Source organism: Dipodomys ordii, unplaced genomic scaffold (assembly GCF_000151885.1).
Source record: "Dipodomys ordii isolate 6190 unplaced genomic scaffold, Dord_2.0 Scaffold48, whole genome shotgun sequence".
NCBI lineage: Eukaryota > Metazoa > Chordata > Mammalia > Rodentia > Heteromyidae > Dipodomys > Dipodomys ordii.
This window is the reverse complement of record NW_012267264.1, coordinates 11,044,637-11,060,835: the sequence shown is the minus strand read 5'-3', so window position 1 is coordinate 11,060,835 and position 16,199 is coordinate 11,044,637. Positions and strand designations below refer to the sequence as shown.

At 32.3% G+C, this 16,199-nt stretch overlaps 1 protein-coding gene across 9 annotated transcripts in view; it reads left to right on the top strand.

The window, feature by feature from the left end:
• Window positions 1–16,199, top strand: part of Foxp2 (forkhead box P2) — a 259,198-nt gene that overhangs the window by 93,185 nt on the left and 149,814 nt on the right. For 8 of the 9 annotated variants that reach the window (XM_013019924.1, XM_013019921.1, XM_013019925.1 and 5 more), the window contains one exon: window positions 10,689–10,778. In XM_013019924.1, the coding sequence (XP_012875378.1) occupies window positions 10,689–10,778 (90 nt within the window). Of the gene's footprint in view, window positions 1–10,688; window positions 10,779–14,357; window positions 14,416–16,199 lie in introns of all 9 variants that reach the window. The other variant, XM_013019929.1, reaches the window with a different exon arrangement.

Here is a 16,199-nt window from a genome sequence, read left to right as displayed (position 1 = left end):
GCCATGCAGAAGCTCTGCAATTTCATGCAATCCCATTTGTCCAACCTTTCTTTGATTTGTTGTGTTTCTGGGTCTCTATTAAGAAAATTTCGGCCTGTGCCAACAAGACCTAGGGTTTCTTCTATTCCATCTTGTAATGAGAAAACTAAGTAAATTCTGTGGTAAACTTTTGGAATTATAGTGTGCTGGGTCTATTAGTTAAAATATACATTACTATTTAGCAGGTACTATAAGTTGAAACCAGGAGTCAGTCTCAAGTGACCACTATCATATACTTAGAAAACTTTTACCTTTAGAGGAATATTATTACTTCAAAAGTTTATTGGGAAAAATATTATTTTATCCTTAGCATTAAAGATAGTTTCAGATATATTATCCTCTCTGATTTTACAAATCACCTATCAGCAAAGTTAAATACTATAAACCACACTTAAGGGATGAGAAAATTAAGTTTCATTGTGACTTAGTAGTATACATTTAGCCTTTAAGAAGAGGCAAAAGATGTCTTTTGAAATTCAGCCAGTAATTCTTATTCTGTATGTACTTTTCTGGTTGCTAATTGGAGCTTTTAAATATATATGTACTAGTATGGCATCACAGATAGATTCTTTTTTTATTTGCTATCTTTTTTTTCTGGGGCGGGTGGAGAGGACAGTACTGTGTCACCCTACTTTGCTAACTCTTAAAAGCTGTAGGTTACTGCTCCTCAGAATTCACAACAGCGTAGCCTGGAGTGTAAGAAAGTGTCTTATACCTTGACTTAATTACAGGTGTCAGGCTCCTTAGACAGGTGAAAAGTTTCAGGGTTTCAGGGTGATTGAGTAATGATGACACCAAAATTGATCAGGGAAAACCAGACAGGTTTTTACATAGTTCTGTAGATAACCTGAAGAAGACATCACTATATGTCATCAATATATATGGAGGTGCATTACTACTATAACACTTCAAATTTCATTTTCTCCTCTACCTACTAATTTCTCAGAGTATGATAGAAAATTTCCCTGTTTCTTTCTTCCAAAATTGAATCTCATCCCCAATAGATAATTACAATTTCTTATGGTTTTTGAATTGAGACCACCTTACATCTACATCTCAGTCACCTCTCACTTCTCAGCCTGTCACAAGATGTCTTCCTTCTTCCCTCCTGTGTCTAGACTGTCTATTTTTTCTCACCTCCTCTGGAGACTTGCTCAATTCTCCTATCTCTCCATTTATTTACCCACCAACTCTACTGCCGTAGACTATGGGAGTTGACATCTGATAGGTCATCACAAATGCTTATATTTGTAAGATTATTCATCAGATTTTTGTCTCAGATTTTGGTGTTTAAAGATGCTACCTATAGCCAAGAGTTGGTAGTGCACACTTATAATCCTAGTTACTAAGGAAATATAGCTAAGGATTGAAGCTTGATTGGGTGTAAAAGTCTGTGAGACTTATCTCCAGTTAATCACCTAAAGACCAGAAATGGAACTGTGGCTCAAGTGGTAGAGTGCTAGCCTTGAGCAGAAAAGATCAGAGACAGTCCCAGTTCTTGAATTCAAGCCCAAGGACCAGCGCACGCACACACACACACACACACACACACACACATGCACGCACACACACACACACACACAATACTACCCATAACTTCCCATCACAATCTTTAAGTATATACCAACAATATGAGACATAGTTTGCATAGTAAAATTTACCCATTACATGTACAGTTGAAGTTTTATAGTTTGTTATCCAGATGTGCAGTTATCCACGTTCTAATTCTAGAACATTTTTCTTACCTTAAAATGAAATCTCTTACTCATTCACAGATATTTTCCATTATCCCCATCTTACAGGCCCTGGCCTCTATCAATCTATAATTCTGCTCCCTAGATTTGCTTATTCTAGATACTTCATGCAAAGGACTTACCTCAAATGCAATGTTTGATTACTAACATCTTTCACAGTATATGATGTTCAACGTTTATCTACAAATCAAAACCACATCTCCTTCATAATTGACTATCATTTCATTACCTGGCTAAACCACATTTTGCTTATTCATTCATGAATTAATGCACATTTTGGATTATTTTTAATTCTTGGCTTTTACTGAATAATGTTTCAGTGAACACTCATGTACAATTCTTTAGGGAACATATGTTTTCAATTCTCTTGGGCATACACATAGGAGTGGAATGATAAAATCATATAATAATTTTGTATTTAACATTTTCAGATGTCTTGTATTATAAATTTTATTTTAAAAATGAATACATAAAAACAAATTTCCTTATTCATGTTGTACCAGGAGTTGTTTTAATACATGTTTATACTGTGTAATATTTTAACCAGTAAACATACTTTTGACACTCAACACTTCTCTATATTGAAAACTATCAAAATCCTTCATCTAGCTTGTAAAATGTACCTTATTGTTATCTACAGTCACCCTATGGTGGAACACTACATCAAAACGTCTTATTCTTAGCTTAACGTTTCTCATTCTTAACTTTTACACATCTGTAGGCCTCTTTCCATGTCTCCAGCTCTTCTGCACTCCCTAACAACTGTTAACCATCATTCTACTCTCAAGTTCTATGACATCATCTTTTTCTAAATTTCACATGTGAGTGAGACCCATGTGGTACTTGTCTTTCTGTGCTAATTTCACTTAACATAATGATCTCTAGTTCCGTCTGTGTTGCGACAAATGACAGAACTTCATCCTTCTTAGGACTGAGTATTGTTTCATTGTGTTTATGGACTTCATTTTCCTTATCTAATCATCATTTAAAGAATACTTAGGTTGTTTTCATTTCTTGGTTGTTATAATAGTATTTCACTACACAAGGAAATTCAGATGTATTTTTAACATACTAAATTCATTTTTTCATATACACTTAGTAGTTTATTAGATTATTTAGTAGTTCTGATATTAGTCTTCCAAGGAATCTCCATATTATTTTTCATAATGGCTGTGCTAACTTACATTCCAACCAACACTATGCAAAGGATCCCTTTTCACCACACCCTTGTTAGTACATGTTATCTTTTGTCTGTTTGATAATAGCCAATCTAGCTGGAATGATGAGTAGTGATATTGACCATGTTTTCCATATATTTGTTGGCCATTTTATGTATTCTTTTATGAATATCTATTTAAATCTCTTATTTTTAAAAAGCTCCAGTGAAGCTTTATAAGTAAACCAGAATAAAACAAGTAGCAGAAAGATGCGGTACATCTCCAGACTTTTGCTGAGGGTGGGAGCTTAAGGGGCTTTCAGTGTTCACCTTTTAAATTGAATTAGTTAGAGTTTTGTTGTTGAGTTGTCTATATTCTGGATATCAACTGTTGTCAGCAGTGCAGTTCTTCTACTTGTGCAGAAGCATTTGTGTTTGAAACAATTTTCTCATTTTTGCTTTTGTTTCCTATGTTTTTGGAGATCACACAAATTTAAACAATGGCAGTTTATGCTTTCTTCTAGTGATTTCACATTTTGAAATAAATTTCTCTGTGATTCATTTAGTATTGATTTTCATAAATGGTGGAACATAGTAGTCTAGTGTTATTATCCTTCTGTATATACATACCTAATTTCCCATCCCCATTTATTAAAAACTGCCTTTTCTCCCTGGCATGTTCTTGTCATCTTTGTCAGAAGTCAGGTATGGTATGTGTATAGTTTTCCTCTCACCTTTTTATCCTGTTCATATGTGTTGACTTCTGTTACCATGGTTTCCTCACAATTCATTCCTTTCCTTTTTCACTTTTTCTGATAAAATAGTTCTCAAGTTTGGGGCCTTAGGTCTTTCTCATTGCATTCTCTTTATTAGCAATCTAATAAGCTTCTTTTACATTAACCACCTAACCATCTCTTAGCTCTGAGAATCTGTTATCAGTCTGGTGAGTGTTGGACTAGTGTTCTGACTTACTATCTACTCTAGAAATCTCTTGGTGATCATAACAGCAGGAAAAACAGTAAGACTTTCTCCCCTAAATCCACTTTAATTACACAGTCTTCTATTTTTCAAGAGAAGTATGACAATTTTCTCAGATACCCTGGACTTGAAATTTTGGATTCATCTTTGACTCCTTCCCATCCATTACTCTATATCCAGGTACTAAGTCCTGTTCCTTTTACTTTGACACCACCTCTTGTGATTCTTGTTTTAACACTGTGGCCTTTCAACATTCAACCAGATGATCCTTACAAAACTGTAAGCTCTTTGAGGAAGAAACAATGTCGCATCACCCTCCTATCTCCATAAATCTGCTATATTTAGTTATTTGTGGAATTAGAGGAATAAACAAAATAGTAAAAATATTTACATAGTTTTAATAATATCTGATAGTGAATATTTAGTTCTTTCAAATAGTTACCAGATACTAACTCTTCTTCAATTTTACTTTTAAATGCAAGAAAAATCCAGACAGAGCATTCACCTAGATATTATACTAGGTATATACTATATATAATCTGGATCAGAGATTATACCTAGATATTATACTATAACTGAGTCACCTGATTTTTTTAAGTTAATGTCTAATATGCAACATAGCAGTAATTAATCTTCAATTTGTATGCAAACAAAAGGTGAAGCTGCCTCATAATGAAAAAAGACAAATTATTTGAGAAACAAAAAATTACTTAGCAATATATTTAGAGAAACTAATAAGACATATTGTAGCAGAAGAAGAAATAACCAAGACACTCATTAACCAGTGTAGTTTTGAGACCATGTACCATGGAACTGATAAGTTTTAAAAATAATCGATTTCAGTAAAATTGGTTGTAAGTCACCTTTACCTTTCACACTTAAGAATTTTAAACTTAGAAAGAATTCCTTTATATGAATAGATGTTTGGTAGTAATGTAGGTAATTTTCATGTTCTATGTGTTTCATGAGCCATTCATTCTCATTGGAAATAAAAGAATGAACAAAATCGGTGCATGAATCCCAGCTACTTTTTCTGCAGACTACAGAATGCAACTTTGAGGAAAAGAGTGCTCATCCTATTCAAACGAGTATGTGATTCAAATCTGGAAAAACAGGACCTGTTAAAGCAATTAGTTACTGTTAGCTTATTTTATAGGTGAATTGAGAAGCTGTACTAGACTGTACTGTGAGTGTATTGTGTTGGGACCTTGTGGACTTTATTATTACTCTGGGAATGAGTAGAGGATTCAGTCTATCATAGATTTAATACCTTGATTCTCTTTCCATTGACTTGACTTCATGAATACTAAGTTGAAAAGGATTGCCATTTGATTGGTAATAAGAGTTTTTAAAAACTCATGTTTTACTACCATAAATGAGTTTAATTTTTTTCAGTTTGGCCTTCACAGTGAAACACAGCGTAAATATAGTATATCCACATTTCCTTTCTAACTTTATGTTAAATATGCTATAAAAACAATTATTTTAAAAATATTTTTGAATAATTATCTACCTTTTCAAGAAACTTAGCCTAATTATATATTAACCATGATAAAATGGAGGGTCAGTAGCTACAGATGCATAATATCATTCTGATAGAGTGCTGTTTGAAAATAGGTTATGACAATTAGATGATTAATTTTCTTCTATTAAATAACATTATGAGACTTCAGATTACATTTATCAGTATATTCTCTGTAGTGAGAACATAATAGGAAGAAAAAGGCCAAGCAGAATAGAAATTCATATCCTTTGTGGAGGAATCCGAAGGTGCTTTTCTATCAGTCACACTGAGAAAATAATTAGAAAAGGAAATTCTGTTTGGAAACTTATTTTATGTTCCTATTTCCAAGTAACACATGATGTGTGAAAGGTTAAAACATGGGAGTATGATGACGACAAAAAAATCTGGATGCCCTGTTGACAGTTTTTATTTATTTTATTTTAGTTTTGGTTCTAGTTATCTGCAAACTATCCACTCCTTGTCAGTGTAAGCAGGGAGTGCCTGTGTAAACATTCTTGTTTCGCCTGCTCCACATAATCGCTTCTTGTATCATATTTCTTCTGACCTCGCTATCTGAAACCAATTACAGGGGATCCATTTGGGCCGCATCTATTTTCATAAGAAGCCTAGGCAGCAGTGTTTTGCTCAGAGATGAATCTCAACATCAAATATGCTTCTGAGTGCTTTGTTATTTATGTTCAGAGAGATTTTGTAGCCTTCAGCTCTCAAGAATGTGTCACACTGTGCTGTTTATACATTGAAGATATTAATGGGCGTAGATGTCATTTTTCATTTTAATGTCTCAAATGCAACAGGCTGATAGGTTAAGCATTCCTATTTTTATGGGGAGAGATAGGCGAGATATGAGTGATGTCTCTCTCTTTCTCCCAAAATATACATATGTTTACTTAAAAGAAAAGTTACCTGTAAGCCTCAACAGACTCAACAGTTTGGGCGAATTTCGTTGTTGTTGTTTTTTGCTTTGTTTTGTTTCACTGGGTATTTACAAACTATTCTCAAATAATTTTATTTCTGGTCAATTTTTCCCATGTTCCTCCAGAAAATAATGTCTTTATCCCACAGGTTACAATGTTTTCTCATGCCAAATTAATTTTCACAACAGCTTATTTGATTGAATTATGTCTTGTAAGGTTCATCATGAGAAAAATGTGATAAGCTGGAACTTAATGAAAGTTTAGTTTGGTTAAAATTACTCAGTAACTGTTAGAAGTGACATTTACAATAAGTAGAAAATGCACTCAGTTCTATAAAACACATGCAGTCTCACACTTCTGATGCTACCAAAAATATATCTTTAGTTTATTTGAAAATATTTTATTCTTTGTTTCTTATGAAATATTTAATCTGATTCCAATTTTGAAAATACCCTATCCCAATTTTCTTTAGCTTTACTAAAATTAGGCAACTTCATTAAGTAAAATGCACCCTTAATTCAAAACAAATGTGTTTTGGGAAACTAGATATGGTTTGGCTGCCTTCAGAACCTCGTTCTTCTTGTCCATTTGAATTAGACCTCATCATTATTAAAGGAAATTTTGTAAACATCATTTGGCTTTTGTTCTGCATTGTTTTGGGAAGGGAAGACGATCATATAAATATGTCATTGATTCATAAAACTTAATGAATGGCCTTGGAGACTACCTTTTATATTTATTGATAGAAGTGGAAAGCAGTTTTCAAATTAATATTTGATGTAATTTGACACCTAGCACCAAATATGGATAGAATTGTTTTATCTCATAATCTTTCATCTTTTGAGTAGTTACAGTAATAAATTACAGAGATGACCTAAACATCTCTGAGCAATTGTTTATTGAAATTCAGTCCAAATGTGTTATCCAAGACATAGAAATAAAAATGTCCTATGACGCATGCAGTCAGAAGGCAAACTGCCAAAGACTGATGCTTATGGGCTTTCAATCATTCCTGTTCTTCTGGAGTTGTTTTTGTTCTCCCACCTCTTGTGTTTACAATAACAAACTACTGATACTAAAAATGTTGGTGTGGAGGCAAATGGAAATTATTTTTCAGTAATTGTATTGGAAGATGATCCTCAACTATTCTTAGTGCATGTGAGATCCAAGATCTAAAGCAGAAGTGTGTTTTTAGCCACTTATTTATCTTGCTGTTATTCTATTAGTATTATTTTTAGTATCATTATTCCAGCAGTGAGGACCTATGTTCTTGGCTAGGGATAATTCAAATATTCCATTGGTTGCTTGAAGGAACATAATTCAGGGTGTTGAAATGGATGTGGTCCTAGGTGTGAGAGACTGTTTGTGACCAACCTCTGGTAGTTCTTTGGGGTATTAATGAAGCTATTATAGTATTAGTTCTTCATTTTCTTCTCTATAAAATGAGAGAGCTAGCTTAGATATTAGTAAAGGTTCCTTCCAATTCTGATCAGATAAACAGATGTTTAGAATACTATAAAAGTTTGATGCTGTATCATGTATTGGTAGAATCTATAAGAAAATCCAGGTTAATGATGTAGAGGATATTTAACCATAAAAGGAGTATAATGTGATAATTGTTATATCCTCTTACAAATTCAAGTAATAAAAAGACAATTTTCTCCTAAATTCTGAAAAATGGACATGGTATCTTTGATTTTATTTTATTTTTATTGTAAAAATACTGTACAGAGGGGTTACAATTACATGGGCAAGGTAATGAGTACATTTCTTATCAAGCATTGTTGCCTCCTCCTTTGTTTCCCCTTCCCATCTCCCTCCCTCCCCCCCCCCCCACACACACCTCCCGCCAAAGTTCGTTTTTCGACATAACGACTTTGGACATGGTATATTTACTGGTAAAAATGTAAGTAGATATTGTGTCATGCATACTCCTGTACTAGAATTTTACTCAACTAGAATTTTACTCTAGTGATTGGTTCCTTGGACAGAATAGAGACCATAGGGCATCCTGGAATCATCATGACCTGGAAGTCAGGGCCCTTGAACAAAACCCTCAGTGTGGCTCAGTGGTACTTGCCTCACATGCCTGAGGCCCTGGGATTTTTCCTCAGCACCACATAAGCAGAAAAAGCCAGAAGTACCTCTGTGGCTCAAGTGGTAGAGCACTAGCCTTGAGCTGAAGATCTGAGAGACAACACCCAGGCCCAGAGTTCAGGTTCCAGGACCAAAAAAAAAAACAAGAAAAAGAAAAAAAAAACAAAACTGCTTTATGACCTTGAACAAAGAACTGATTAATGAAGCCTTTATTTTTTCCATTAAAAAAATGAAAGTATCAGAATCTATGATTCCGAAGTTCTAAACTGTGTTCATTAGAATATTTTAAGATAATAGATGGCCAAAAATAAAAATACAAAACAAAACAACTAAAGGTACATATCGGCAAAATTAACTATTAACTCCAAAATAAATAAAAATAATTACATAAAAATAGTCAAACTTTATATTGATTTTAGCTTCCTCAGGAAAAATAATTAACTGAATTTTTTAAGTTGTATTGTAGACCCAGGCCTGCTTATTCTAAAGTAATTTCCATGAAAAAATTAGCACTCATGATTATTTTATAGGTCTCAACCAAAAAAAGAAATTTATATTATTTAGAATATCAAGTCAGTGTTTTCATTGAGTTTGGGGATATTGAAATAATTATGGAATTTTTGTTCTTCAAACAACTCTGTAATAAATTGCTTGAGCTCACTGCCATCCTTGGAATATTTTGTGTGATTTGTCATGACTTGAAAAGTTGTTATTTTGTTGTTGCTGTTTTTAGGGAAAACTATTGTGAATGTATCTTCAAAAAAAAAAAGAAAAAGAAAAAGAAAAGCTTTACAAACTGTGCCAGATTCTGCTATGGGAAGACAAATCAATGTTGTGAGGAGATGATGTTAGTGCACTGAGTTTGTTTACTTTAGTTTCGATGTCTGCCTGCCTTCTCAGAAAACTTGCTTGGAGCCAGACTGTAGCAGCCCTCTCTCTGTCTTTTCATAATTGATCAGGGGATGACTGCCTTCCCTGAGGGTTAAGACGTGGCAACTTTTTCTGTTTGCTCAGCATCTCAATGCAGTAGTTCAAACATTGTTCACACCAGCTGGTAGTGTAATGCCATATGCACATCTTGTCAAAGCAACTGTTGTCATGGATACTAAAAAACTCTCCTAAAAACAGATCATTGATTCTACTCAAAATTGTACTTTTGATCAGCTGAAAATCTTAATTATTATAGAAGAATATTAATTTCTTACCATTATGGAAATATACCCTATATTCTAAAACAGAGAATAATAAAACAGGGCAGTGATATCTTTGAGTTTTATGTATTGAAAAAAATCTGTCTCTACTGTTTATTGAGCTCAGTGGTTAACAGAGAAAATGAATTTTTAAATAGACTCTCTTAAAAAGTTTATTTTTATGTCAATTTCTACTGCTACCTTTAAAGCAATTAGAGATACATTTTGTTTTATGACACTTGTATTTTGTAAGGTAAGTTTATAAAGTATATTCACAAAACTGTCTTTCCTCTAGTAAAAGACATGTTTACATTAGTTTCTTATGTTAAATTTCATTTTCCTAAGTGGATAAGAAAACATAAAAATAAATGAAAACATCTTCTATTTTGATTGGTATTCTGTCACACATAGAAACAAGCCTGATTGGTTGGGTGGTAATTTCTTTGTTCTCTGATTTTGCTAAGAATGCAAATGAAAACCACTCAATTTTATTTGGCATTAAAACTGCACTTTATTTTGTCAAAGGAGAGGTTTCCCCTTGAATTGTAAGTACAAAAAAAGTGTTTTTAATCTTTAGTGAAAATCCTTATTAATTCACTTTCAAGATAATCTGATGTTGATTTGTCAAATTTAATTACAGCTTCCGGTAACACTTGAAGTCTTACTGCTTTTGCTTCGAAATTGTAATATGAAAATGCAAATTGAATGATAATTTAAAAGGGAGTGGGCATTTTAGTTGAACACTCACAGACAAGTTCCTTGTGGAAATGAGGTTATTGATGCAGTTTATGGTTTTCCTTCTTGAAGCACTTTAAACAAATTAAATTTATTTCCTGCAGGATTACACACATCTCTATGATTTGAATAAAGTTGTATACATGTGTTTCATGAATTTGTTTTGCATATTAGGGGAAATAAGAAGGATTGTAAAAGAAGGTGAGGGTCCTCATACATATTAGCTGAGCAGTAACTGATGATCAATTTAATATCAAATGAAATATTTAGATTATTCTTATTTATTTATTTTACTTCTAGGCTCTCCAGGCAGCAAGGCAACTTCTACTACAACAGCAAACAAGTGGATTGAAATCTCCTAAAAGCAGTGATAAACAGAGACCACTGCAGGTTAGTACAGGACTCTTGTTCTTATGAACTCAGGTTCATAATAAGAGATGTACAGACAGTGTTGTATGTATATACAAAACTATTCTACTTGGTTATGTAGGTACTTTAAATCCAAAAGAAAATTGAACCTTAACATTATATATACATATGGATATGTATATATAATATATATAATCTGTTAATATAGATTTCAAAAATTCTATTATTATAGATTTTAAAACTTTCCAAGTTCACTACTTGCATAAATTATGTAGGAGCCACACTTGGTGTGAATAGGTATTAAGAATTTTGTATAAAATTCTCTGGCATGTTTTAATGGGATTTTATTCACACATAGGTTAAAATGTGAATATTCTTCTTTAAGAACAAAGTCACAGTAAAATGGTGTGAAAGGAAAGAAAGCAATCTGAGACAAACCTTTAGTAATGCTATCCAAGTGACAAGTTACAGAAAACCTCTATGGTGAAAGAAAATTAAAACATCAAACAGTTTGGGTTTGCCAAGGAGTTATTGCTGTTGTTAGTTAGGGAAAAAACACATTCTAAAGGTTGTTGTCCTTAATACTTATATTTGTCCTCTGAAACTAATAGGTTGTATGTTTTTTAAAGTAATTTTTTTACAGAATATAGTCATTGTTTTATAGAATTTTCTTAACGAACACATATTAAACATTTTTTGGGGTGAAAAACAATTTATTGTACATTTTAAAATGTTTAGAAGTTAGAATATAGAGTTCCATAAAACACATCTCCTAGAGTCCCTTAGCTCTTTTGAAAGTGTGTGTGTACATACATGCACACATACACACACACACACACACACATATCTATATGAAATCTTAAGTTTAAAAACTGTAACTCCCTTAGGCAGAATCTTTACAATAAAATTAAATTGAAAAATAAGCCAAACCCTAAGGCCTAAAAAAGGTCTTTATAATGGCTTAGCTGTTTTTGTTTTTAGTATACCAACAGATGATAGTAACTAAGTCTTACATAATGACCTTGTGAAGCTTAGCTTATATGATAGGAAAATTATATGCTACTGATTGACACAATCCACATCCCACTTTGTTACTGAAACACTTACTTACATTTTTGGTCCCTAAACACATTTAAGATGAGAACTTATTTTCTGGGTGCAAAGTCATTTGGGGAAATGGATTAGGGAATACAGGTGTGTCAATAGTGCTTCAAGTCCAGGACATAGCCATAAGTATAATCAAAGTTTAGTGAATCTGCATGCAATTAAGATTCATTTTATCTCATTACCTCCTACCTTATTTTGCTTCTAACTAGTCACTACTTCTGTGACAGCCTTTCCTAAGCAGCACATACCTCTTCATGTTACAGCAGTGAGTGTAGTATTTCTGTTGTTATCTGATTCCTTGAGTTTGCTTGTACTTACAGGAAATTTAATATATTACAAGTTACCGAAGATAGTTAATGGTATGTCAATCCTTGCTATGGCTTCAGAACAAGAATTTGCTTTCTTTTTGTGATTAAAAAATATTTCCAAACTGGAAACATAAACCAATGATAGAAAAGAATTTACTGTTTGAATGTCTGAAAAATACTGTTTGTTACTCAAATTTTATTTTATCACATTTCCTTGACTGAATAGAAGGACACTTAGTTCCTCTTTTCTTTCCAAAGCTAAATCCAGTATAAGTTTTGTTTTTACTGGTTATGTTATCTCTGGAAAGAATGACTGGACTTCTGTGTTCTATTTGGGGTTTGTTGTTTCAGTGGAGTTAACTTTTATTAAAAAGCCATATTTTTTTCTTAAGACATACTTGCATGTATAACGTGATCATCTTAATAGCTCTAAAATAAAAAAAATTGTTGTATCAATTGTATCAGTTCTTAGCAGAAGTCCTCAATTTTGTTATTTCAGACTAAGACAGTGATTAAAAACATTTTGAGTAGTAACCAATGATTACAGTTATTGATCATACTTTGTGTCACCTGTATTTAGTGTTTTATGATGTATATTAATCCTGAATATATCTCCATTCTGTAGGTTATAAAACTATGGTATATTAATACTATTTCAATTTTTAAGGGGATCTCATGCCCAAATGTTGTAACAAAGAAAAGTTGGATTTTTATGAGTAAGAACTTGGAAATAATGAAGACATATTTGTTCACAAAAATATACACTGCAATCAATATACTATAAAACCACACTTTAGTATTTTAAAAGACTTGGTAAGCTTATCAACTGTAGACATGTGGAGATTATCTTTAAATCTAATAGAAACTTAAGAGCATTTTGTACTAGGTTACAACTATGATTAGATGGGGATAGCAATTAATGTTTATCCTGGATCTACAAATACTATACAGTGTAAGTTGTATTTGTCCTTAAAACAATATGGAGTACTCACTACCTTACCTATGTAACTGTAACCCCTCTGTACATCGCCTTGACTTGAGTACTTTGTTAAAATTTTAAATCATTTAAAAAGTTTTCTTATACGATTCTTCAGAATCAAATCCTTTTGCTACTTGACTAAGATTTAGCAAAACCTATTGTATAGTTGGCATAGATTATCTTTTAAATTTCCTAAGGATAAGTTAAAATCAGAATCAACACTTGCAAAGAAAGGTATTTGATGTCAATAGACAATGATACTTTTTATATACCAAGAATAACATCATTAGAGAAACAAAGTGAATTTATTTGAAAATATACTTTTAATAAAGATTATTTTACATAGTTTGGAAGAAGATACATATTTTTAAAAATTGTTTTGATGGCTCAAGTCACAAGAACAATATTTACTTGCCTAATCTTTATGTACATTTCATTTAGTTATTAAAACGTGGTGGTCAGATTTGAAGTGTTGCATGATACAGAGTCTATTTCAAGCAGACCAGAATTTATGAGACCAGTATTTTTTCGCCTACATTCTTCTCAGATTTTTATGCTACTGATGACATAAATATTACTATATATAACAAAAAATGGAAAGAAGAAATATTACATCTGACAAGCTTGACTACCAATTGTAGTGTACTGATTTCAGTTTCATATATATGTATCTGAATATATGTATTCAGAACATGTTTACATATTCTATTCATTATTTTAAACAGAAACTGAATAGGTCCAATCAGTAGGTACATTGATTAATAAGATATTGATGAATTATATATAAAGATTTAAATGAAAATGAGAGCTGATGTTAACCTAAACATTACCACATGTTTTTCCTATATAGTTTTACTATGTATCCCAGAAAACATACCCTAGTAATAGCGAAGATAAACGTTCATATTAATTTGTTTAATTCAGTTCCTGGCAGTTCCTTGAGTTGATATGGATGTAGTAATTCATAACAAGAAAAGGTAGTCAAAGAGAATATTCAATGTTTTCAATGTCATGAAACCTTTCTTCAGGTTAGAAGTATTAAACTGACACACACACACACACAAAATCATGCATGCATATGCACACTTCCCAAATTCTGTAAATTTGACATTACTTTTGTAAAATACATAATCAATTTTCTAGCCTATGAAAAATGTAGTTTAGATGTGAAAATCAGTCGCATTATTGTTCTTGTTACATTTACAGCCATGAGACAGACTTGTGGTTCTCCAACAGCTGGGCAGAGCAGAGACGTAAATTTAAGGTAAATGCCATTGCTTTGCTATCTTAGATGAATATTAATATATACCACTGAAATCACTTCCTTCACTGTAGGTTAATAGCTAATATGAAATCTTCTTTTTCAATAGGTAAATTACAAATTTTTTTAATTCTGTCTTAAAAAGTACAGAATGTAAGAGTTGAAAGCCTACTAGATTAAACCTGGAAGTCTCTTCCTGACATCACAACAAAACAGTTATATAACTCAGACATAGTCATTTAATTTTGTCTAACATTTTAACTACAAAATAGAGACTATAACTTTGAGGTAGTCATTTAATATAAAGACATTGCATTGACTGATGGATTAAGTATAAACTTTCATATACAGAGATGTGTGTTTTGAAGTAAGTGATGACTTATCAGTATTTCAGGATTAGGTATAATGGAATTTAGCTTCCATAAGGATTTTGGGGATTTGTTTATATCTATTGTGTGGCATTTCACCAATTTCAGACATGATGCTTTGGAATAAAAAATCAAATTCAAAATTAAATATGTATGAAAATGATTGTTCAAATAAAATTTTACACAATAACTAAGAAAGCATTGTTATTGAATGCCTTAAGATAGTGTAAATTGCATTTAGAAAGTGTACAAGTTACTGAATCATTCTGCATAAACTTCTGTAATCTATATTTGAATATGTTGTGATATAATGCAATTTAACAGCATTTCTACCTTCTCCTTTATTCTAAAATACTAAAATTAGCATTAACAAACAAGTCAGATATTCTGTACTAAACCAAGTAATGATTCTAATGTTACATATTGCATATTAAAAGTCAAGAATAAGTTGTAGGGGCTGGGAAAGTGGCTCAGTGGTAGAGTGCTTGCCTTGCATGCATGAGGCCCTTAGTTCAATTCCTCAGCATCACATAAGCAGAAAAAGCTGGAAGTAGGGCTGAGGCTCAAGTGGTAGAGCGCTAGTCTACAGCTGAAGAGCTGAGAGACAGTCCCAAGCCCAGAGTTCAGGCCCCATGACCGACAAAAAAAAAAGGAATAAGTTATAAAATTTTATAATTTAAAAATTAATAGTATATTTTGCAGAAAATACAAACTTCTGTGGAATATAGAATAAGACAATGTTAAGTATATACTAAGCAAGGATAAAATTCCATTAATGCATCAAAAAATTAAAATGATTTTTTAATATTAGTTTCTACTCTATATGCAAAAGGAAACAAAACACATTTTGTTCCACATTCTTCGATATCATTATCAGAGATATAGTTTTAGTAGAATGATTATTAGTATCTAAAGATCTTAGAAATAATTTTATTGCCCATATGTTTTTTAGTTTTTTAGTTTTCTCTGTATAAAAAGTAAGCAGTAATTCCACTACACTGGTTCTTGACCAGAAAATTTTTTAAATAATTAAAATTTAAAACCAAAAGTACAAATCAGGCCTTATGTGGTTCTGGTTTTCTCATTCTTCTGGAGCGCATTTCTTAAAATATTGCATGATTTTAAAGAACAGAATTTTTCTTCAACTATTGATGTTCCATCCATGGCCACCTTCTCAAGACTGATGATCTCAAAAAAGGAGGAAGTGGGACATTCAGTCCATGACTGCAAAATTCATTTGGTGTGGAAAATTTCACACAAGTTCTACTTCTGGCATTTAGAGAAAAGATCAGGCAATCTGGGTGTAAAAGCCTGCCCTTAATGAGCAGGACTTTAGATTGAGCAACTTGAGGTAGGGGTGTGTGTGTGTGTGTGTGTGTGTGTGTGTGTGTGTGTGTGTGTGTGTGTGTGTGTGTGTGT